General features: G+C 50.3%; 2 protein-coding genes across 12 annotated transcripts in view; one reads left to right on the plus strand and one right to left on the minus strand.

The window, feature by feature from the left end:
• RNFT2 (ring finger protein, transmembrane 2) overlaps positions 1–21,250 on the minus strand; it is a 67,610-nt gene extending 46,360 nt beyond the window's left edge. For 2 of the 9 annotated variants that reach the window (XM_087424152.1, XM_087424156.1), the window contains exons 1-8: positions 21,096–21,249; positions 20,186–20,998; positions 19,293–19,468; positions 18,719–18,777; positions 13,550–14,028; positions 11,493–11,569; positions 8,070–8,170; positions 4,552–4,705 (exon numbers count right to left, since the gene is read on the minus strand). In XM_087424152.1, coding sequence (XP_087280278.1) covers positions 4,552–4,705; positions 8,070–8,170; positions 11,493–11,569; positions 13,550–14,028; positions 18,719–18,777; positions 19,293–19,316 — 894 coding nt within the window. In that variant the 5' untranslated portion in view covers positions 19,317–19,468; positions 20,186–20,998; positions 21,096–21,249. Of the gene's footprint in view, positions 1–4,551; positions 4,706–8,069; positions 8,171–11,492; positions 11,570–13,549; positions 14,029–14,969; positions 15,009–18,718; positions 18,778–19,292; positions 19,469–20,185; positions 20,999–21,095 lie in introns of all 9 variants that reach the window. The other 7 variants (XM_087424150.1, XM_087424148.1, XM_087424155.1 and 4 more) reach the window with 7 other exon arrangements.
• Positions 21,251–21,462: 212 nt separating this feature from the next.
• Positions 21,463–22,954, plus strand: part of SPRING1 (SREBF pathway regulator in golgi 1) — a 28,610-nt gene continuing 27,118 nt past the window's right edge. The window contains exon 1 of one of the 3 annotated variants that reach the window (XM_087424159.1): positions 21,463–21,677. In XM_087424159.1, coding sequence (XP_087280285.1) covers positions 21,500–21,677 — 178 coding nt within the window. In that variant the 5' untranslated portion in view covers positions 21,463–21,499. The remainder of the gene's footprint in view (positions 21,678–22,954) is intronic. The other 2 variants (XM_087424158.1, XM_004430126.3) reach the window with 2 other exon arrangements.

Consider the following 22,954-nt stretch of genomic DNA (forward strand, 5'->3'; position numbering starts at 1 on the left):
TCACGTCTCCTGCCCTCAATGGACACTGAAAAGATTTCCTGTCGTATTTCTGTCTGTAGACAATCGACCAGAAGGCACAGGGCAGGGATTGATTCTAAGTCCAGTTTCTCTGCCACAGTACTCGCTCACCCGTTTACAGCTCACCCGACACGGTGCTAGGTCTTGCAGATGGACCAGTGGACAAAACAGACTTTCAGTAGAGTGGGAAGACAGAAGTGAATCTAATAATCACACAACTAGGTAATCATAAAATCTCACAAATGCTATAAAGGAGAAGGTTCGGGGGATCTAGAAGGGACTTTGGAGCTGAGGCCCCAAAGATGAGCAGCTGTAGCCACGCCCTGACCCCAGCAGCCCGGCTGGGCAGGAGCTCGGGCTGAAGCCAGCACAGAGAGGCGGCAGAGGCACCCCTCTTAAAGTGTGCAGTTTGATATGTCTGTTATATCTAAACGCGGTGAAACCGTCACCAGGGTCAAGACAGTGAATATACCTATTACCCCCAAGTGTCCTTGTGTTCCTTGGTAATCCCTCCCTCTGGCCCCTTCAGGCAACCACAGATCTGCTTTCTGTCCCCACAGGTTAGACTGCATTTTCTAGAGCTTTACATAAATGGAATCATACAGTATACTCTTTTTTTGGGTTATGGTTTCCTTCTCCTTGCATAATTATTCATTATTTTGAGATTCATTTATGTTGTCTATATCAACAGTTCATTCCTTTATGTTGCTGGGTCATATTTCATTATTGGATATACCACAATTTATTCACCTATCGCTGGTGATTTGGACGATTTCCAGTTTACGGCTATTACAAATAAATCTGTAGGAGCATTCATGCACAAGTCTTTACACACACATGTGCCATAATTCCTCTGGGGTAAACAGCTAGCAGTAGGATAGCTGGATTGTATGGTGGGCATATTCTTCACTTTTAAGAAATCACCCAACTGTTTTCCAAGGTGGATGTATTGCCTTACATTCCCACCAGCAGCACGAGAATTTCAGTTCTTGCACACCTTTGCCAACACTTGGTATGGTCAGACTTTTTAATTTTAGCTATTGGAATTGACATGCGGTGGTATCCAGTTACAGTGATACTTTTCACTTCTCTCAAGACCTATGATGTCGAGCATCTTCCATGCACTTATTTGCCATCAGTGTATCTTCTTTGGTGAAATGTCTGTTTAAATCTTTTGACCCTGTGTTAACTGGGTTGAAAAGAGTCTAATAAGTCTGCTCTTCACAAAGGTGTGGGCAGGGTTTAGGGAAGCCAACAAGGGGTGATAAGCTCTCCACGGGTGGGGGGCTATTATCACCCCAGCCCGGCAGGTGGGGGCGGGGGGGGGTGAAGTTACCAGACAGAAAGCTGTCTGCAGAGGACTGCCCGTGATGGGAACTGTGCGTTCAGACTTACTTTCCACATCTGTGAAAGGGCATTGCAGTAATAACAGTTGTGTGGGTTGTGTGTTGTGTGGGTTCACTGAGTTAATGCCGACCCAGCAGGAAGGAGACCAGGTGTGGCTGGTAGAATAACAACCCCCAAGACGTCCATCTCCTAATCCCCAAATGTTGTGAGTCTGTTAGCAGATATGGCAAAAGGGACTAGAGAGGGGACTAAGTGAAGGATCTTGAGACGGGGAGAGTATCCCGGATTCTCAGGGTGGGTTCAATGTAATCACAAGGGGCCTCAGAAGACAGAGGCAGGAGGGTCAGCGTCACAGGAGGAGACACGAGGACGGAGCAGAGGGCAGGGAGAGCAAGGAGAGAAGGACCCAAGCTGCCGCTGCTGACTTTGAAGATGCAGGAAGGAACGCAGCCCTGCCGACACCTTGACTTCAGCCCAGTGAAACCCATTTGGGAATTCCAACCTCCAGAACCAGAAGATAATAAACTTATGTTGCTTTAAGCTGCTAATGTGGCTTAAATGTGGCAATTTGTTACAGAATAAATACCTCCGCCTCTCTCTCCTTTCAGGCCTCCCATTGGCTGAACCCAACTGGAAGCCAGGGGCCACAGGTCACCCAGGTCAGCCTCCAGGGCAGAGGGCAGGGTGAGAAAGGTGGAGAGCGTATCTGGAGGGGTAGGAGGAAGATGTCCAGCACAATTATTATCCCCATTTTACAGATGAGCAAACTGAGGCACAGAGAGGCTAAGTAACTTATCCAAGGTCACACAGCTGGTCGGTGTGGAGCCGGCAGTCATGAAGACTAGATAACACTTAGAAGTACTGCGAATCATACATGGAGTGCTTACTATGTGTTGGGCATGGGGCCAAGCACTTTCTATTTCCCACCAGCAATAGTTCTTTTGAGGTTAGTACTTAGGAGGAAGGTGCTATCATTGTCATCAGTTGACAGATGAGGAAAGTAAGACTCAGAGAGGGTTTGTCATCTGCCCAAAGTCACACAGCTAGGAAGGGGTATAGCTGGGACCTGAACATAGATGTGTTGGATGCTGAAGTCCACATGCATAACCACTGGGCCATGTGGCTTCCCAGTGTCAAGTCCCTGGTGCCCCCCTGGTACGTGGCATGAGTTCCACAGGCACATAGTAATGTTATTATGGTCGCGGGGTGGGGGAGGCGGGGGCATCTCAGGACTGTTTTAGACCCATTGTCCCCCTCTTGCCTTCTTCTCTGTCTCTCTTTCTGTCTTCATGCCATTTTAGATTTCCTGGCACTGCCTTTGGGCCCCAGAGCTGTGGTTTCATCTAAGAAAACCTCCACAGCCTAGGATTTTGGCTCAACTAGATAAACCACGTGGTGGGGCAGCGGGTGAAGGTGAGGTATGGCGGGACGGAATCGGACTCAGATGACCCTGGTGTGAAATAAGAAGCAATGTATATATGGGTCTCTGCCCCCAGTTCCTGACACAGTGCTCCTTGCACCCCTTGTAAGTAGGGGTGCTAGGAGCATCTTTTGATTCAACGTGAGTCTTTGGTCTCAGTTCCTGACACAGAGCTCCTAAGACCTTTGTAATTTCCTGGGAGACAGGGGCATCTGACACCCAACTCCTAAATACCTTGGAACTTCCTGGAGCATCTTTTGTTCTAAAGAGGTGACTCTTGGTGGGCTCCTGGATGGGGGCTGTCCCCAGGGTCAGCACCCCCTCTTTACTCCGTAGAGGAGAGAAGGGCTGTGAGTGGAGTTAATACTCGACCATGCCTACATGATGAAGCCTCCATACAAATCCTAACGGTATGGGGTTCGGAGAGCTTCTGGGCTGACGAACACATTTACATCCCGGGAGGGTGACGCACCCCAACTCCACGGGGACAGAAGCTCCTGTGCTCAGGACTCTTCCAGACCTTGCCCTGTGTACCTCTTCCTCTGGCTGTTTATCTGTATCCTTTATCATATCTTTTATTATATAATAAACCAGTAAGTGTTAAGTGTTTCCCTGAATTCTGTGAGCTGTTCTAGCAAATGACTGAACCCAAGGAGGGGCTCATGGGAACCCTGATTTATAATCAGTCGATCAGAAGCCCAGGTGACAACCCGGACGTGTGACTGGTGTCTGAAGTGAGGGAGGAGTCTTGTGGGACTGAGCCCTCAACCTGTGGGATCTGACGCCGACTCTAGTAGACAGTGTCAGAACTGAGTTCAACCATAGGACACCCAGCTGGTGTCAGAGAATTGCTTCACGGAGTGAGGGAAAACCCACACATCTGCGTCAGAAGTACCGAGTGTGTGAGTGAAAAAGAAACACAGCAGTGCGTTTTTCCTATACACCTGGCCAATGGGCTTGGTCAGCTGTCACTCAAGATGGATGGACAATTCCAACCCGCTCTTCTGCCACCCACTGCCTGGGACAACTTCTGGGCTTTCTGAAGCTGAAAAGATGGCTGTTTTTACAGAACGGAAAACAGGAGTCTTCAGAAATTCTTTAATTTGTCTGCCTCTGTCCAGATTCCCTGCTTCTGCTCTTTCTGCAGAGACAGTGGCAATAATTATGTACTAAAGGTGATGTTCTAGCACCGCTCAGTCCTCTGAATTACAATGGTTATCCTCTAAGACCTCTTCATCCCGACACCTACCTGCAGGCCTTTCCCTACGGTTCACTGCAAAGCACGACTGCCACTACTCCCCTTCCTGTGTCCAGGGCAGACATCACTAATTGATCACGGAACTCTTTCCTCCTGAGCCTTGGCACTCTTTCCAAAACATGCTCCTGATGACACGAAGAGTCAAAACCTATGAGAGCCATCCTTCCCTGGGAGAAGCAGGACCCAGGGCATGTCAACGTGCTTTTTCCCTCTCTCAGGTGAAATTTAGATGAAAACTGCATCGAGGGCACCTCTGAACAATGAAACTTAGGAAATGCACTTAAAGAGTAGAGGTGTCACAGGAAGGTGGTGACAACAGAGCACCACACTCAGCTTCGGGGAACTGTAAGAGGTGGGTGATGGGCTCTACTAGCTCAGACTCTGTTTATGTGACACTGTGACATTGGTTCTGCCCATGCCCATTCTCTTCTCCTCCAGAAGGCGCTCCCAGGATCCCCTGCATGATCGGCGTGATTGGGGCTACCTGGCGGCCGCAGCCTGTGCTTACCTTGGACTTGACGGCCAGGATGATCTTGGGCAGGGCCACAATGAGGCACTTGAGGGCAATGGTGATGTACTTCAGCACAAAGTCTGCGATCCCCACGATCCACAGCAGGTCGAAGAAGTCCAGTGTCTCCAGGTTGGGCTTCAGGAATATGAGGCTGGGGGAGGAGTCAGAGTCAGGAGGTCACTGAGGATCCCTGGCCCCTGGCAGCTCCTTCTACTCACTCTGGGAGGCTTGTAAGTACTACTTGCAGAAAGAGCACTGAACTGCGAGTCAGATACCTATGTCCTGTTCCAGAATCTGCTACTAACTTGCTGTGTGACCTCAAGTGGGTATTTTAACCTCTCTGAGCCTCAGTTCCCCTGAGGGTTAAAAGACGAGATTGGCCTGGAGCATCATTAGTTAAGGTCCACTCCAGTTTTATGGGTCCACAACAGGCTTCACAAGAGGAAGCAGAAGGAAGAAAGGCAAGCCAACATTGCAAAGGAAGAAGGGAGAGGAGGAGGAGGGAGGGAAATTGATGGGCCAGACACTGTGCTAAGCTCTTTACTCACTGTATCTCATTGTCCTGCTTATCCCCACTTTATAAATGGGGCACCGAGGCTTGGAAAGGTGAAGTAAGTTGCCCAAGGGCACACTGCATGATAAACATATGGGGATTAGTATCAGACAGACGTGAGTTTGAATCTAGGCTTCTCCACTCATTGGATGCGGGGCAAATAACGTTATCTCTGTAAGCCTCAGTGTTCTCACCAATAAAATGGGCATCATTCCCTGCCTCGTAGTGTTACATGTGGGATTCGATGTGCTAATAGATACACTACAGACTCTGCCACGCTGCGGTGACAATGACACAGCACCTCAATGAGGCAGGCACTGTTATCACCCCATTTTGCAGATGAGGAAACTGAGGCACAGACAGGTAAAGTAACCTGCACGAGCTCCTACAAACATAAGAGGCAGTGCTGGATTCGAACCCAGCATCCTAGCTGCATCTGTGCTCTCAGTTCTCACTCTAGAGCAGTGTGACTTGGAGTGTGTAAACCCATTGCACTCTCCCTGACCAGGTAAGGTGACCTCACACTCCATTTCTGTACTTACCTCGTTGGAGACAGACAACAAACAGTTCTCAAACTAGCGCTGGTCCGTGGACCACACTTTGAGTAGCACTGCCCTCCACCACCTCTGAGGAGGATGATGTTACTCATAATAATAACGGCATAGTCATGCAGCACATAATGATGTTTTGGTCAATGATGGGCCACTATATGATGGGGGACCAGTATATGACGGTGGTCCCATAAGATTAGTACCACATAGCCTAGGTGTGTAGCAGGCTATACCATCTAGGTTTGCGCAAGTACACTCCTCGATGTTCACACAGTGACAAACTGCCTCATGATGCATTTCTCAGGACGTATTCCCGTCGTTCAGCGACACATGAACATAGTTAAAATCTCTTAGCTCTTTACATCATGCTGGCCCCACTCTACACGCTTTCCGTGTGTTAACTCGTTTTGTCTTCCCAAAGACCCTACGAAGTAGGAACTATGATTAGTCCCATTTTGAGCTGAGGAAACTGGAGTGCTAAGAGGTGGAGTCGCCTGCCCACGGCATCTCAGCTAGAACGTGGAGCTGGGACTAGAACCAGCGCCTGCTCTGTGCGGGGCCCCTCTCGATCCTTCCCGCCGGATTAGAGGCTGTGAGCGAAGGCCAGATTGAGTCCTGTCTGTCCCCTGGGAAGCAGGGAACAGTCACAGCCCAGAGTGGGTGCTTTCTAAACGCTTCTGACACACTCTGCCGGGCTGGCGGAAAATGGTACAAACGGAGGCCCCCTGATTGTAGCATCTTAGGAATGAACTGGTCTATTTTTTAACTTGTATTTTTAAAAGTCTACTTCTATTTATAATAAAAATCTTTAAAGAGCTAGAGTAGGGAATATCAATGAAAACAATCTATTTTGGCAATCTCTCACAATACCTTCAGTGTCCTTCCACAGCATAGCTTGTCTCTGGGGGATTCCTCGCCTCCGAGTTTGAGTGGCCATCCACATTCTAACACGGGGAGAGGCTGGCAGCCTGTGTCTGTCCTTCCCTGGGGATAGTCCAGGCTGGCTGGTTGCCTTCCACGCCCTGATTCTCTATCACGCCTCTGTGATCGCAATAAAACGAAGATCTGCCTTCCACTTTCATCTCAGAGACACCAGTTGGTGTTACAGTCACCTATCTGGGTTTTAGTTCACCGTCCTAGCGTTTTTTCCCGTTTTTGCCTTTGGAGGAGAGGCGGTGCAAAAGTGTTTTTCCACAGTTTTGATCACTAAGTCCACTTATTTCTAATGGACGCTGTGAACTTTAATGAACTGATACATTCTATTGTCAGTTTTGCTCATTAGACACCACCACCAATAGATATAGTAATTCAACATAAAAGGATAATATTAATTATGATAGGATTACAATATGTCAAATGTCTCATGGTTTACCCAGTACCTTTCACGTATTATAACATTTGGCCTTCCTAATAACTAGCCTGTGCAGGTGGCTAAGGCAAGAATTAATTGGGTCCTGATTTCACAAAAGAGGAAACTAGAGGAGGCTCAAGGTGGTTCCATTATTTGCCAAAGGGCACAAAGCTGGTAAGAGGCAAGACTAAGACTCTCTGATATTGGTCATCAGACTTCAAATCCTGGGAAGAGTCAAGCTCACTGTTACTGGCTACCTGCCGGGATGAAGACTCATTAGAAAGGGCTTCACTGAGCCTCTGTTTCCTCACCTGTGAAATGGGTGAGGAACAGCAACACCCTGCTGGGGCACTGGGAGGGCAAAAAAAGATAATGGTTGTTGGTATCACTTACAAACACACTCCAGACTGTTGACATCAATAAGGAAGGAGGCTCAGCTCTGTTGCTTTTCTCCTAAGCCACTCTCTCTTTTTCTCTCTCTGTGCTGCCAGTCTGAGCCCTGGTTTGCTGGGGGCACAGAGGTCTGAGCCTATAAATGTGATCATGCCCAGAGAATGGTATGAGCTGGAAATTCATCCAAGGTTCTGGGAAACTCCACCTCTACACCCTCCACCAGGACCTCGACATTCTGGGTCAGACAACTAATGCAGTGCGTGAGATGCATGTTGATGCCTTAAATCTAACTCCCCAAATTGCTTTTATGGAGTGGTCCCAGAAAGTGGTGAATCTGCTCACTCCTCAAAGCCCATTTTCAAAACACATACGCATGATCTGAAAGCTTGGCTCAAATTTCAACTCTGTCCTGGAGGCCCTCCCTGGCCAGCCCTCCCCCGCCATCCACTATGTGGCTACTAGAAAATGTGAAATTACATACGTGGCTTTGCATTATATTTCTAGTGGAAAGCTCTGCTCTAGGCATGCATTTATATAACAAGAGGGTGGAATCTGAAAGTTACAATGTGACATACAGCTGCTGCATTGCTGTCACGTGAAGGGGTTGTGTCCCAAGCCCAAAAAAGCCCCCCCACTTTTCCACTGGGGGTCAGATTCCCTTGCTCACCTGTTGTACAGCTGCTGGGAACTGAACGTATAGAGCACATACAGGGTGTTCCCCGCCAGAAAGGCCAAGATCCACAAGATGACCAGCACCGACCTCTTCTCCTGGAGACAAAGCAAGAGATCTGTGGGGCTGCTGCAACGCCAAAAGTGCACACGGCAGAACATTCCAGAATGTTCTCTGACAAGTGGCAACTTCTCCCTTTCTCAAAGGTTTGGAGGCAGCAGGGCTAATGGTGAAAGAAAGCGTATTGGCTTCTTTCAATCCCACTGGAATCGAAGGGGTGGTCACGGGGAAGGTGACAGAAATGTGGAAACCTGCTTGGGGAACTATCTGGAAAGGCAGGAGAGCACCGTGGTTAGCAGCACAGACTCTGGAGCTGGATGGCCTGGGTTCAAATCCTTGGTCTGCTACCTGGGGGCTGTCCAACCCCAGGCAAGTTACTTAAACTCTTTGTATTTCCCTTTCTTCATCTGTAAAATGGATACATATTGTATCTGTCTTACAGAATGACGAGAATTAATGTACGTGAAATGAGAATTAATGTACATGAAACGCTTAGAACACTGGAATGTAGCCAACGTTAGTCCACATTTACTGTTAGGAACTGAGGCCCAGAGAAGTAACTCTTGCTCAATGGCCCATGTTTTAAGCCTCAGTGCCCTCATTTGAAAATGGGGATTTACGGGCCGGCCCCGTGGCTTAGTGGTTAAGCGCACGCGCTCTGCTGCTGGTGGCCCAGGTTCGGATCCTGGGCGCGCACCGATGCGCCGCTTCTCTGGCCATGCTGAGGCCGCGTCCCACACACAGCAACTAGAAGGATGTGCAGCTATGACACACAACTATCTACTGGGGCTTTGGGGGAAAAATAAATAAATAAAAAATCTTAAAAAAAAAGAAAATGGGGATTTTGTTAAGGATTAAGTAAAATTTATAAATGTAAACATTCAGTCTGGTACAGGCTCATATTTCAGGCTCGCTAAATGGCAGGACCTATTATTCAGACTTTACAACCCAGTAGTAGATTCATCTACAGGTTGGAAACTTCTGTTCTCACTTTTTCTAGCATGACCCTCTGGGCTACTGTGCTGGACTGGCCGTTCAACGTAGGGCCACATTTATACGATTAAATTCAAACTCATACGCATGGCCATCAAAGCCCTTCACCATTCAGCCTCATTTCTCTTTCTCCAGCCTCGTTTCTAGTTAGTCCCCAGGAAGACAAGCTGGAAAACGTCAGTTTGCTGTTTCCCAGCAGCTTCTCGGCCTGAGAGCAATCCTAGGAAACTTCTGGAGGCGGCTCAGAGCAGGCGTGTTCCCGCCCGTGTACCCTGGGAGACACACACAGACCCCCGGGCTGCTGATTCTCAAAAGCTAGCCTTTTCCTGGACCAGGGCGGCTGCATTGCTGGAATAAGATGAGGTCATAACTTTCCCAGTGTAACTTTCCCTGTGGTTTCGGTAAATGCTCCACGGTCTCCAGACACAGCTCAGTGCCCCACACACTGTTACAACGCACGTTTCCACAGACTAGACAAAATAAATGCATCTCCATGCACCCATTATTTCAGGAGCGGTCAAGGTTAACGACCCGAGAAACCGCCTCCAGCCAACCAACTGCTCTTACCAATGTGATTAATCCACTTGGCAGCCCTTTCCACCCCAATAAATAATGGATCCCAGTTTAATACTCTGTAAATCCAAACCAAAGGTGGGATAGAAAGAGGGAATGAGCAATACCCCAAGAAGCCAGACTCTGGGGGACACAGAGGGTAGTTCTCTGATAGTAAGTTGAGATTTCTAAACTTGCTAAGGATCACGCAGACCCTCCTTCGCAGAAAATATGCACAGATAGGCAAAACGTCGCCTGTGTCTTCATAGGTTCCAGGACCCCTAGAAGCCTGTCCATGGATACAGGCATCCTCCTGTCCCCTAAAATTCAAGTCAAGGCACCATTTGGATGTTATGCCATTTGAGACAGAGCCAGCCCCCAAAGTGTCCCACTACGGTGTTGATCAACCTGCTGTTCTGATGGCAGCAGAAAGGGGTTTGCATGAAGAAGATGAGACTAAGGGTCAAGAAGAACCTCTGGCTCCACGCCCAACTCTGGACCTCAACGCACTCATATGTCAAATGGAGACTAAGCTGCCTTCTGTGCCTTGTGGAGGCCCAGATGTTTTGCGGAAAGCAGATGACCCCAAAGAGGGGTCAGAGAGGATGGTGGCTGTTAGGGGATCACAAGCACAGCAGAAAGCATAGGTTTGTTAAAAATAGCTCAATTAAATGTTTCCTATGCGCCAGGCACTGTGCTGCACACCTTCTAAGCACTATCTCATTTAATCCTCTCAATGGGTATATGAAGTTGGTGTGAGCAGTTCCTTTTCCAGAGGTGGCTGAGATCAGCAAATGAACCTGTCCAAGGGCTTGCAGGTGGGCGGAGGAGCTGGGATTCGAACCTGGAGTGAGCACAGCCTGTGGGCTCAATGCCTGGCTGCATATGCCGATGCCACCACTTGCACTGGCTGTGTGACCTTAGGCAAGACACTTAGTGTCTCTAAGCCGCTGTTTCCTCATTGGGAAAATGAGATCAGAAGAGTTTTGCCTCCCTCCCAGGTTGCTGGGACGACTCCGCAAGATGAGCTGTGCAGTGGGCCAGCTCCGTGCGGGGCACGGTTCGTGCTCCACGGGTATTAGAAGGCATTCAGGGCGATGGGGTGGAGCCACATGTCCACCCAGCAGCACCAGTGGGATGGCCTTCACCATGACAGTGGGCTGGGAGTGAGCTAACTGGCTGAATGTCAGGAGGGTGAGGGGACTGGGCTGGGGACATGCGGGTGAGAGATGCTGCTTTCGGGAGGGCATGGGAAAAGGATGGCAACCCAGGGGTCTGCCCAGGGGCGGCAGGCAGAAGAATGGCCTCCCCAAAATGTCCCCATCCGAATCCCTGCAACCTGTGAATATGTTAGGTTACACGGCAAAGGGGAACTAAGGTTGCAGGTGGCGTGAAGGTTGCTAATCAGCAGACCTTGAGATGCGGCGAGTCTCCTGGATTATCCAGGTGGGACCAGTGTAATCACCAAGGTCCTTACAAGTGGAAGAGGAGACAGGAGAGGAGAGTCAGAGGGAGACGTGACTATGCGGGGATGCTCACAGAGATGCAACGTTGCTGGCTGGAAGGAGGAGGAAGGGGCCATGAGCCAAAGAATGTGGACGAACTCTGCAACCTGGAAAAGGCCAGGAAAGAGACTCTCCCTAACCCCTCCAGGAGGAATGCAGTCCTGTGGACACCTGGATCTCGGGCTAGAGAGACCTCTCAGACTTCTGATCTACAGAACTGTAAGACAGTAAATGTGTGTTGTTCTAAGCCACGAAGTTTGTGGTGCTTTGTGACAGCAGCCCTAGGGGACTAATTCGCCAAGCGACTCACCTTCAGAGACACCTGTTCTCGGAGCGTGGAGTTGGCATAGGCGAAGGTGCTGGCCATCCCGATGCACACAGCGATGCCTGCGGGACAGAGGAGGGTCCGACACCACCCCGAGGCTCCTGAGGCCTGGCCTGGCTTACTAGGGACTGTGAGCAATGTTGAGAAGACACACCCCGGGCCCCTTGGAGTTTACAGGCTAACCGCAAGGGAGAAAATCCCAGGGCTGGGGGATTTGGGCTGCCATGCAGATCACTGGGAAGCCTGAGCCACTCTGAGTATAGGCCTCTGGCTTAGGGCTGGGATTGAGGCCCCTGGGGGGCTATTTCACAGAACCAGGTTAGGAGCATGGGCTGTGCAATCTGGTAAGACCTGGGTTCAAATCTCAGCTCTGCCGCCTCCTCTCTGTGTGAGCCTGGGCTACTCACTGTACCTCTCTGAGCCCCAGCTTCCTCATCTGTAAAGTGGACAGAATAATAACAGTATCTTCATGGAGGGATGATTCTTATAGAGCATAATTTCTAGCAGTTAGTAAATGGTGCCTATTATTATTTCCACTTTCAAAAACAATCTGAGGTGTATTATCTGTAATAAAAACATACGTAGAAAAAGATCACACGACACCATAATGAATTAAAGTTTAACGTTAAAGGAAGAAAAAATTCCTGGCTGACGGGAAAGCATGACCCTGGCAGATGGGGGAACAGAACTGAATTTTATTCCACAATTCATTCAAGTGCCACTGTTTGCCAAGCTACAGTCTTGGAATTCTCCCTGAATAGGGATTTTCAAATCCGACTTTTCATTCCCTGTAGACAGGACTCTGCTCTCACATGATGCGAGCTTCCCATGCTCGGAGCTCACTTGTGCGTTGTTAATCGTATGCGTACTCTGGGGATTTTTCCAGATCTACTTTGTAAAAGATGTATTTCTTCATTGAAAACAAAGAAAATAAAAACTAGTAACCCCACAATTCTTTCTTCTACTCTCCTCTTTGATTAAAAAACCAACCAACCAACCTGCCAAGTGAAAAAGACAATGACCACACTCAAGAATAAAACTGAGTTGTGACTTCGCCAGAACTCAGGGTGAGGGGGAACACGCCGGCTTCTGTTTCTAGGAACAGAAGGGGAGGGACTGACATGGTAGCACCCCAAAAAGGAAAGTGGGGTGATCTGAGTCAGCAGAACTCACCAGAAAGAGGCAAATAAGACATAAGGGATGGCCTAATCTCCTCTAGGTATTTTCTTCCGGAATGTAGGAGGCCATGAGATAATTTGTACCGTAAGACTAAAACTATAGCCTAAAACTCTCCAGGGCACAACAACTTCGCGATCTAATAACAATAAGTAACAACAACAATAATAACAACAGTGGACCAGAGGCCATTTATTGAATGTTAAGTGTGTGTCAGGTATGAGGTTAAGCACTTGAGGAATAATTGTCTTACTTCCTAAAATTAGTAACAATAGGTAGTATTTACTGAGCACTTGTTCTGTGCTGGGTTCTATGTCAAGTATTTTACATCTTCATAATGAATATAAGGAAAATAATAATCTATACTTGCATAGCACTTACACTCTGCCAGGCACTGTGCTAAGTGCTTTACACATATTAACTCATTTAACTTCACTGCAATCTCATGAACTATGTGCTATTATAATCCTCATTTTATAGATGATGGGACTGAGGCACAGAGAGGTTAAGTAATGTAACCAGCGTCACAAAGCTTGGAAAGGGCAGAGCCAAGGTTCAGACCCAAGCAGTCTGAACTGTCGGTCACTACATTCTATTTCCTCGCACCAAGCAACCAGCTGAGGAAGTTCTATGATGACCCCCACTGGACAGACGAGGAAACCGAGGCTCAGAGAAGGTGAGTAACTTGTCCGAAGTCACACAGCTAGTGGGGCAGGATTTGAACACAGGTCTGACTGAGACTCCAGGACTCGTAAGCACTTTGCACCATGAGGGCCTCTACTGCCTTCCCCTGGCACTTGGGATGAGGAGCCCCCCACCCCGCGGGTGAAGGCCGAGGCTGCTACACCTGTGTCCTCCGGACTCACCGAGCTTATGCTGGAAGCACACTTTGGCCAGCAGGATCAGGATGAAGGGCAGCCCTCTCTGCAGCCAGCAGACCACGGCCTTCAGCTCGGACAGGGCGGGGGCGGGCGTGCCCGGCTGCTCGTCGCCCCCGTCGTCGGGGTGCGCGCGGGGGTCGCCGCCCACGTGCTGCAGCAGCGCGCTCCCGCGGGGGCCCGCGTGGTGGAAGTGGTGGTGCGGGGGTCGGTGGTGGTAGGCGCCGCCCTCGCCCCGGCCGCCGCCCTCCTCCCTGGCCGCCGGCATCTGGAGGAACACGTCCCCGCCGCCGGCCGCGGCCCCCAGCACCAGGCTGGACTGGAACGGGGCGGCGGGCAGGCTGCCCGGGGGGAGGCCGGGCAGGCCCGAGAAGAGCGCGGGCGGGGAGGCCGCTTCTGCCTTCAGGCTCTCGAAGACGCCCCCCTCATCCACACTCGCCTCGGAGCTGAGCGCTTGGCTGCGATTTCTGGGCCAGAAGAGAAGAGCAAGCCCCACCAAGTTGGCAGTGGAGCATGGGGGCCAAGAACCGTATCAGTGATGTTATGGGCTGAACTGTGACCCCCCCAAATTCATATGTGGAAGCCCTAACCCTCAGGGCCTCAGACTGTGACTGTACTTGAAGACAGGGGCTTTGCAGAGGTGCAAAGTTAAATGAGGTCATTAGGGCAGGCCCTAATCCAATATGACTGATGTCCTAATAAGAGGAAATTTGGACACAGACACACACAGAGGGAAGATGATGTGAAGACACAGGAGACTGACCATCTACAAGCCAAGGAGAGAGACCTCAGAAGAAACCAACCCGGCTGACACCTTGATCTTGGACTTCCAGCCTCCAGAAGTAAGAAAATTAATTCCTATTGTGTAAGCCACTCAGTCTGTGGTACTAACACAAATTATCATAGCACTAGGGTCATAATCTTCACTGAAAACTTACTATGTGCCAGACACTTTTCTAAGTGTTTTATATTGATTAACTCATTAAACCCTCCCATCAACCCTGTGAAGTAGGTACCAATAATACCCCCATTTTACAGACCAAGAAACTGAGGTGCAGCAAGAGAAAGTAACTTGTCCAGAGTCACACAGCTGGTAAGGGCTGGAGCAGGGGGGATTCAGACTCAGCAGACTCACTCTAGAACCCACTTTCTTAACCACTATACTTTACTGAAAAGGGAGCACAGAGTTTTGTGATTCTAGAATAACCTCAGGAACCCAGGGACCCTTGGCTCTGAAATCTTCGAGTTCAATGACTCCCGGTTCCCAAGAGTGTCCAGCCTTGGTCACCGCCAGTATTTGGAGGGCAGCAGACAGTAATGGAAAGAAGACTTAACAGAGAGGCCCACATTCAAACCCCAGCTCCACCCTTCCTAGGGGCCTTCACAACCCTGCACTCAGCTTTCTCACCTGAAAAATGGGCATAAACATCATTCATGGATAGAATTCCTGTGGGATCAAATTTAAAATACTCTTTTTAATATAGGCACGTAGTAGGTGCTTAATAAATGGGAACTATTCACTTTAGTCCCTACGGAAAGACCTCCATGGCCAACTGCCTTTTGTAGTTCCCAGCACGGGCTTCTTGTGTGGGAATCAGGCGAAGGAGTCCATGGCTCTTTCAGAGTCATCACCAGGGGAGCAGAGAACTCAGGGGTCCCCCTCTGGGAATGGAGAACCCCACACTGGGTGCACTTTCCCACAAACACCACGTCCCAGTGTTCCAGATGCCACCTCTCTTCTCTTGGGTTTGTCCTTTTTCAAATGGCATCATGACATGGGAACTCAGTCCTCACGACAGATCCGAGTGGAGCTGATTTGCATGCATCGGTGGGAGGGGCAGAGAGCCCCCCCTGCCTTGTCTCACTGCAGCAGGCCCCCAAGGCACCTCCACAGACCCCTAGCGTGCTCATAAATCATGAGCTTACTGAAGTGAGAGCGGAGTTCCATTCATCCCCTGGACCCCACAACCCAGGGCACACAGTAGGTGCTTAAGAAACGTATCGTAGTTATCATCCAGGCACAAAAATGCAGCAGGAGAGAGACTGTGGGGACTTTTACACTGCTTTCACACTTGACCCCCTATAATCTATTCTCCACTCAGAGCCCAGGGTGCATTTAAAAAAACATAATTCAATTATTTCACTATCCCTCTAAAAGCCTTCCCAGGGGGTTCCAATTCTAGACTCCTCCCAGTGGTCTCAGATAAACCCTACAGATAGGTACTAATATCACTCCCATTTTACAGATAAAAAAAACTGAGGCTCAGAGAGAGGAACCAGCCAGACACCCTGGATCATCTGGCCCTGAACTCCAATCTCATTGTGTGCCCCTTTCTCACTTCCCAACGGCTTCCTACTGTAGGGCCTTTGTGTAGGCTGTCCCCTTCACCGGGATGTCTCGTCCCACCAAGGTAACCTCTGCTCTTCCATCAGATTTCAGCTAAACTCTCTCTTGCTTGGCGGAGCCTTTACTACCTCCCAGACAATGACAGTCTCCTCCTTGTTCCCACTGCACCCTAACCTCACCTGCATGCATGATCATAGTCATCATTTTACTGCTTACCTGAACCCTGGCTGCACATTACAATCACTTGGGGAAGCTTTTGAAATACACAGGTGCCCTGGATCCAGTGTTGGCCAACTGAATCAAAACTTACGGGGCTGGGCCTGGCATCTCTATTTCTTTCAATTCTAACGGGCAGTCAGCACCAAGGACAGCACTTTAGACTGGGCCCCACTCCATGAGGTGGAAGACCATGATTATTTGCTCCCCACTGTATGTCCACTACCCAGCACGATGCACCTGGCACACTGAACATGCGCAATAAATATTATTTCAAAGAATGAATGAAGGAGCATGCTAAAGGCTCTGAGAAGGCCTGCAACTGAAAAAATTAACTTTGTTTAAACCTAGTGTTTCCCAAACTCATTTGACCATGGAATTATTTTTTGCCATGGAAAACCTATTAAGAGCTTGCAGAACACCTGTGAAACCCAGCAGGGGAAATGCTGGTCTGGAGAAATCTCAGGGCTGGCTTCTCGGGCTTCACAAACTTGACCTGGGGGTAAGTTATAAACCTGGTGCAAGAGAGGGAACTTGAAGATGGCTACCCCCTCCCCCAACCCCCACGGCCCCTCCCTGCTGGCTCCAAAAGCCCAGGAAATGTGTGGTCCTACTCCCTGTGGTTCGGGATAATAATAAAGATGATATTAATAATGACAACAACAACGGACACCATGGCTATGATCCTCAAGGGGCCTTGAGCTTTTTCTGCACTTCAAGAAGCTGAGCTCAGAACGCAGAAGTCCTGGAAGGTGCCCATGCTGGCCCATATGGGGGCCACCCTCTCTCCCCCACCACCCCACGGGGCCCTGGAAAGCGTTCCTGGCCCCCTTGAGCTCACCAGCACTCTGAGTTCCCTGGGCTCAGGGGGCCTCCAGCACAATCAGGGAAGACTCAACCCACCAAGGGGCTTTTTATAGCTGGCCTCCCTTCTCTGGGCCTCTCCCCAGCATCCAGCTGAGATTTCACCCTAAACGGGAAAGAATATTCCCTGAGGGATAGAGGCTGTGCTTCCAACTTAACCTCTTAAGAGCTAGAGTGAGGCAGCCCAGGAGGAGGAGTGGATCTGCCCGGAGAGGAGGCAGCCAAAATGTGGTGGCTCAAAGCACAGACTTTGGGGGGGGGGGGCACAAATGGACTGGGGACCGAATCTCAGCCCTACTACTTTCTGGCCGTGTGACTTGATGTAATTTACTTCCCCTCTCTGAGCCTCAGTTTCCACATCTGTAAAATGATGATAAAAACAGTCCTGATCTCAGTAAGTTAATGTGAGGATGACACTGAGTGACCACACAATACACAGTGGCTGCTGTTTTTCTGGTGTGGTCTCTGCCCCCAAAGATCTCAGGGTTCCCTTGAAAGCAGACAGCGATTCTGTCTTCAGAGGCTAGAAGAGCTCCAACAGGCTCGCTGTTTATACGCCGGATGCTGCGTTTGTGCATTTTCACACTAATTCACTCTTTCATAAGCAACCCTGAATTTTATTATCTGCCAGTATTGATGGGCAAACTGAGGCCTGGGGGTGGAGGAGTTTGCCAAAGGCACCACAGGTGGGAAGGGGCTAAGTGGGATTTTGGCCAAGGGTCGTCTGATTTAAGGCCAGTGCTCTCCCCTGCAGAACAGGCAGGCCTGATGGAAAACTCAGTCCCCAGGCTGGGACTGGGGGATTCTCTCGGTGATTTTGCGGCCACCCTCAGGGTTGCAGGGGACCCAGAATAAGATGTGTGGGAGGAAAAGCTTGGCTGTCTGCTCCTCGGATGTACCTGCCAGCATGGTGGGGGGTCTGGGGCTGGGAGACTGTCACAACCTGAGACCAGGTCCCCATGGTATGTACTCTCTTGGGCTTACCTAGGTAGATATCCTAGCTCATGTGTTTTCTTAGATTCTGTATTTGTCTATTAGACATCTACTAATTATAGGGCCAAACTAATGGCTAAACTTGTTCACATCTTCCCTGCAATCCAGAGCCAATATCCCCAACTACCTCCTTTACCTAACTCTCACCCACCCAGCCAATATTTCCCCTGCCCCAGATCACCCAAGGCCAGGTACCAGGCAAGTAGAAACCACCCCTATAGCCCAGAGCCCTGACGTTATTCAAACTAGCCCATCTGAAGCTGGTTCCCCTGCCCTGCCTTGCTTTGTGAGAAAACACAATAAAAGCTGTGACCTATGCTTTCTCCTTGCTCCTTTCTGCCTCCTGACTGGCCTGGCGCTTCCCCATGTGGCCCTGCGAGATGTGGCATGCCCCTTCTCTCGGGAAATGTGAGTAATAAAAATCTTTCAGTGGCATTAGCCTCTCCATGTTGTCACTCAGTCACCTCTATAAATTAAAATCCCGTGGGTAAATCATTGATACGAGTCAAGGGGATCACCAGTCACACAGGCTTTGAGAGTTACCCTAAGAACAACAGCCAGCTGTTATGCATTGAGTAATATAAGGCCATCACTGTGCAAAGCAGTTTCCAATCAGAGCTCCTCTGCTCTTCTAACAAGTGGCCCTGAGAGGCAGGTATTATTCAGCCAAGTTTTGGGGGCCCCTGACCACCCGGAGCCCAGAGCCCTCAGATGGAATGACACCAGAGGAGGCCTACCTTTCAGGTGGAATGTTATCCGTGTTGCTGCTGTGGCGTCTCTGCATTTTCCTTAAGACCTGCAAGCCAGCACATGGCATGAGCCAGAGTCTCCCCACATTCCCACTGCCTGTCAGATTACCATGGTAACCACGAACAAGTACTACTCACATCTCACATCCCCAGAGCTCTCGGACATTTTGCAAACCATGTTTCAATCTTAGGCCATGCAACCCTCGATTCCACATTCAATCCCATCAGGAAAGCGTTATCACCCCATTTCACAGATGAGGATGTTGAGACCCAGAGGTGGAGGGAGTCCTCATGTGAGAGGAGAAAGCAGAGAACTCTGCAGCAAAGAGGTGCTAGATGAGGTGAAGTGAGCAGCAGACTGGCAGATAGGGGACATGGATTCTGGATGGATGCCCCTCAAACTTGCTGTGTGGCCCTGGACAAATCAGCAACCTCTCTGTGGCCTCAGATTCCCCATCTGTAAAAGGGGAGAGGGTGGAGTGGCCGAACCCCCAGCTTCCTTCCAGCCTTCCCATTTAATAAAGCGGTCATGAAGGTGTGAATTCTCATGGAGACATGTTACCTTGCTCACTGTGAGGAGCCACATGGACTTCAGAACTCCATGTTGACGACAGTGGAGGTGGGCCTTCAGGGCTCCTGATGGGCACGTGACCAGTCGATCCCAGAGAGAGCAGGCCTCCTCCTTCTCCTCTCCGGAGGGCTGCACGGGTCAGAGGAGCTTACCAGAGACTCCCAACCCTGGAACACAACGCTTACATAGAATGTCCTGAATCCGAGACTAAGTCTTGGGCCATCATGGGTAGCTATAAAGCGTATGATTCTGTCTGCTCCATTTCTCTGGTTAGCCACTCATTGATCCCTCTTTAGGACTCCTGAGGGTAGTTATGATCTTAACATATTTTGTCCTATTGTCAAACTTTGAGTCCTGATTGAGGAATACAGAAAATATGTTTTAGACTCTCCAATGGCTTCCCACTGCAATCAGAATAAAATCTGAGCTCTGTTCATGGCCTCCAGGTTCTGCCTGATGTAGCTCACCTGTTTCCAACCTCATTTCCCTCCACTCTCCCTTTAACACGACTCCCCTCCAGCCACACTGGCCTTTCTGTTCCTCAAACCTGCCTCAGGGCCTTTGAACTTGCTGTTCCCTCTCCCTGGAATGCTTTTCCTTTTGGCTAGCTCCTTCAGGTAAAATTTCACCTCCTCCCAGAGGCTTTCTCTCACTCTCCTGATCTACCATAACATTCCCCTGTTTTATTTTCTTCCTTGCACTTATCATTTCTATAGTTTGCTTATTTATTTATGATCTGTCCCCCATTAGAATGTAAATACCACAAAAGCAGAGATGCTGTCTGTCTGGTTCGCCCCTCTACCTCGGCATCTAGAACACTGCCTGGCACAGAGTAGCACTCAAATGTATTTAATCAATGAGTAACACATGGGTCTCTCAGTTACCTTTTTTTATATCTCTTGCTCCCTTCCTGACCTTTTGCCCTGGAGAAGAAATCAAGGCCATAGACTTTCCATGAATAGGTTTAGCCTCCTTGAATATTTTTTTGTACCAGGACCAAAGATGGTATCTGCCTCTTAGTTCAGGGCACCATAATTGGCTGTTGAATGTTGAATGACTTCTTAATCTTGACCAGCCTTCTCCAGGGAGCAGCAGTGGTAATATCAGGGCCGCTGATTAGAGAGACAACCCATCAGCGAAGCCTCCTTTCTCTTTTGGAAAATCACCTAAGCAATGAGTCAGTAAAACCATCTTTATATATGAAGGAAAGCTCATCACATATTTTTTCAAGAACTTGCAATCTCAGCTTAATGCCCCCCTCCCAATGATCTCCCATCACCTGCAAATCCTTGGGGAAAATGAAACACAGTATCCCAAGTTTCCATCCACAAATTTGACACAGCCTCCGAAACGAAATACCCAAGATTCTACTGTCAGATGCTTGCTTTCGAAGGGGCTTCAGATTCTCTTTTGGAAGCAGGCCATGCATAATTATTCCAACATCGAATTCTGGAATAAATTTTAGTACGTGGGATGCATCTGAACGACTGGATGAAACGCCTTTTAACCTTCTCCACTACACTACATCCCTATGAAGGATGACACCCAGACTTGCCAATGGATGCGATGTTTTAAGTTGCGCCCCCGGGCCGTTACAGGACTGCACCGAAATGCATGCAAGAAAGCATCTCCTGCGTTCCTTGCAATGGAAGCAGGCAGGTGCACTTCGGATACAATGCCGCGAGCATTCTTCATTCCTGCAACCAACATGCAGCGCAAAACGCACTGAGAATGCAAGGGCAGAAGACTACACTGACCATCCTGTGGGGGGGAAAAGTCGCGTTCGCTTTTTACCTGCCCAGACAATTCAGCAATCACAGCGGCATCATTCACGTCCTTCCAAGCCAATCACTCGCGCGGCCCGGGGAGCACCTGACTTCCGAGAGCTTCCGGCCTCTCCTTGGGTTCTTTCTCAGGTTGCGAGGCCCGGCGCTAAGACCCGGGCACAGCCGCTCCGGCCGCACGCACGCGATTGCCCGCCCCCTTCCCGGGGTTCAGCCAATAGGGAGCCGCCGCTCCGCAGGGACCAATGGCAGGAGGCGGGGCGAGGCCGGCTGGTGCCGCGAGAGGCGTGGAGGCGGGGGCGTGGGGCGGGGTCACGTGGGGCGGCGCGGGGTGGCTGCCGGGAGCGGGCTGGGCCGGGGGCCGCGGGGCCGGTGGCCGCCGCGATCGATGGGGCTGCCGGCCGCGTAGGGGCCATGCCGCCCGGGCCCCGGGCCTGCCCCGCTCCGCGCCCCGGCCGCCGCGCCCCGCGTGCGCGCCGGCATGGTGAACCTGGCGGCCATGGTGTGGCGCCGGCTGCTGCGGAAGAGGTGGGTGCTCGCCCTGGTCTTCGGGCTCTCGCTCGTCTACTTCCTCAGCAGCACCTTCAAGCAGGTCAGTGCCGTCCGTCCGTCCGTCAGTCCGTCCGCCCGCCCGCCCGGGTGGGGGAGCTGCCTCCGCAGCCGCGCCGCCCGCGTGTCCGGAGAGGAGGGCACGGCTGTCCCGGACTGAGGACGGGCGAGGGGACCTGGGCGGGAAGGCGCTGCTCGGTGCGGGCAGAGCCGGGACTCGAACCCGGGGCTCTGGGTCCTTACCCTGTGGCTGCGGTTACATCTGTAGCCGCCCACCAGCTTTCCACCTGCCGGTCCAGTGCCAAGAGGGATGTGCCTGTCTGACTTGATCCTCGCCGCAGTCCTGGGGGGTGGTGGCCCCCAGTTTCAGCGGGGGAAACCGAGACTCGGAGAGGCAGAGGTGGCGGGGCCAGCGCCGGTGTGCTTGGCTTCCGTTTAATTTAGTGGCTCAGTGGTCCGCCAGGGAGACCCAGGAGGACCCACAAGGTGCCCTTTCTGTGCGTAATGTGGTTGGGTGGAATTTTCGCCTCCCCGCCCCCTTAGCTTTTCTTCCAGGTGAGAATTTCTGGGAGAAAAAGCAGGGTGCGTTGGTGGGAAATGTCACCCAGAGCATCAGTAAGTTTGGTTAGAAGTCCAGTTTGAGCATTTGGGTTTTTAGAAAGGGTGAGCATACCCTAGGGTGTACCGGGGACCATCTTGGTTTATGCCATTGTTCTGATGTGGTTATTAAAAGCTCCCCTTTTCGCTGTCAAGGGCCAAGTTCGTAAAAAATACGTGTAATGAATAGGAAATAAACTATATGGTCACCCTAGTTTTATCGGATTGGTGGGGGAGCTGTGAAAAGGGAAGACAGGGAACTGTATCCTCCTCTGACCTCAGGCAAACAGAGAGGCTGAGTGCTGTAAGCCTCTTTTGTTGACCAGGATGTGTGGGTGACGTTCATGTGAACTGAGCGCTTCAGTGACTTTTGTTTTCTGCCACCTCACAGGCACCTTCACGTGGTCCTGTGTTGTCCCTTCTCTATCTGGTGTATCTCTGAGTGTTGTAGTGAGCTGGGAGTCAGACCTCTGCCTTCCTCCCTACCTGACCCACGTGATCTCTGGCGCTAGCAGGTTCAAATACCAGCTGTATGCTCTTGAGATCCCACTTGATAACTCTAGGCCAGATCTGTCCAGAAAACCCTGAATTCTTACATCCAATTGCATACTTGACCTCCTTTTTTGAATGTGTTGTAGGCTTCTCAAACTTGGCCAAGACGGAGCTGTTGTTTCTCTACCACCAACACTTCCTAGTCTTCAGGCTCTCTGGGTGGCATTACTG

Source organism: Ceratotherium simum, chromosome 35, assembly GCF_057802395.1.
Source record: "Ceratotherium simum simum isolate JZ-2026a chromosome 35, ASM5780239v1, whole genome shotgun sequence".
Taxonomy (NCBI): Eukaryota; Metazoa; Chordata; class Mammalia; order Perissodactyla; family Rhinocerotidae; genus Ceratotherium; species Ceratotherium simum.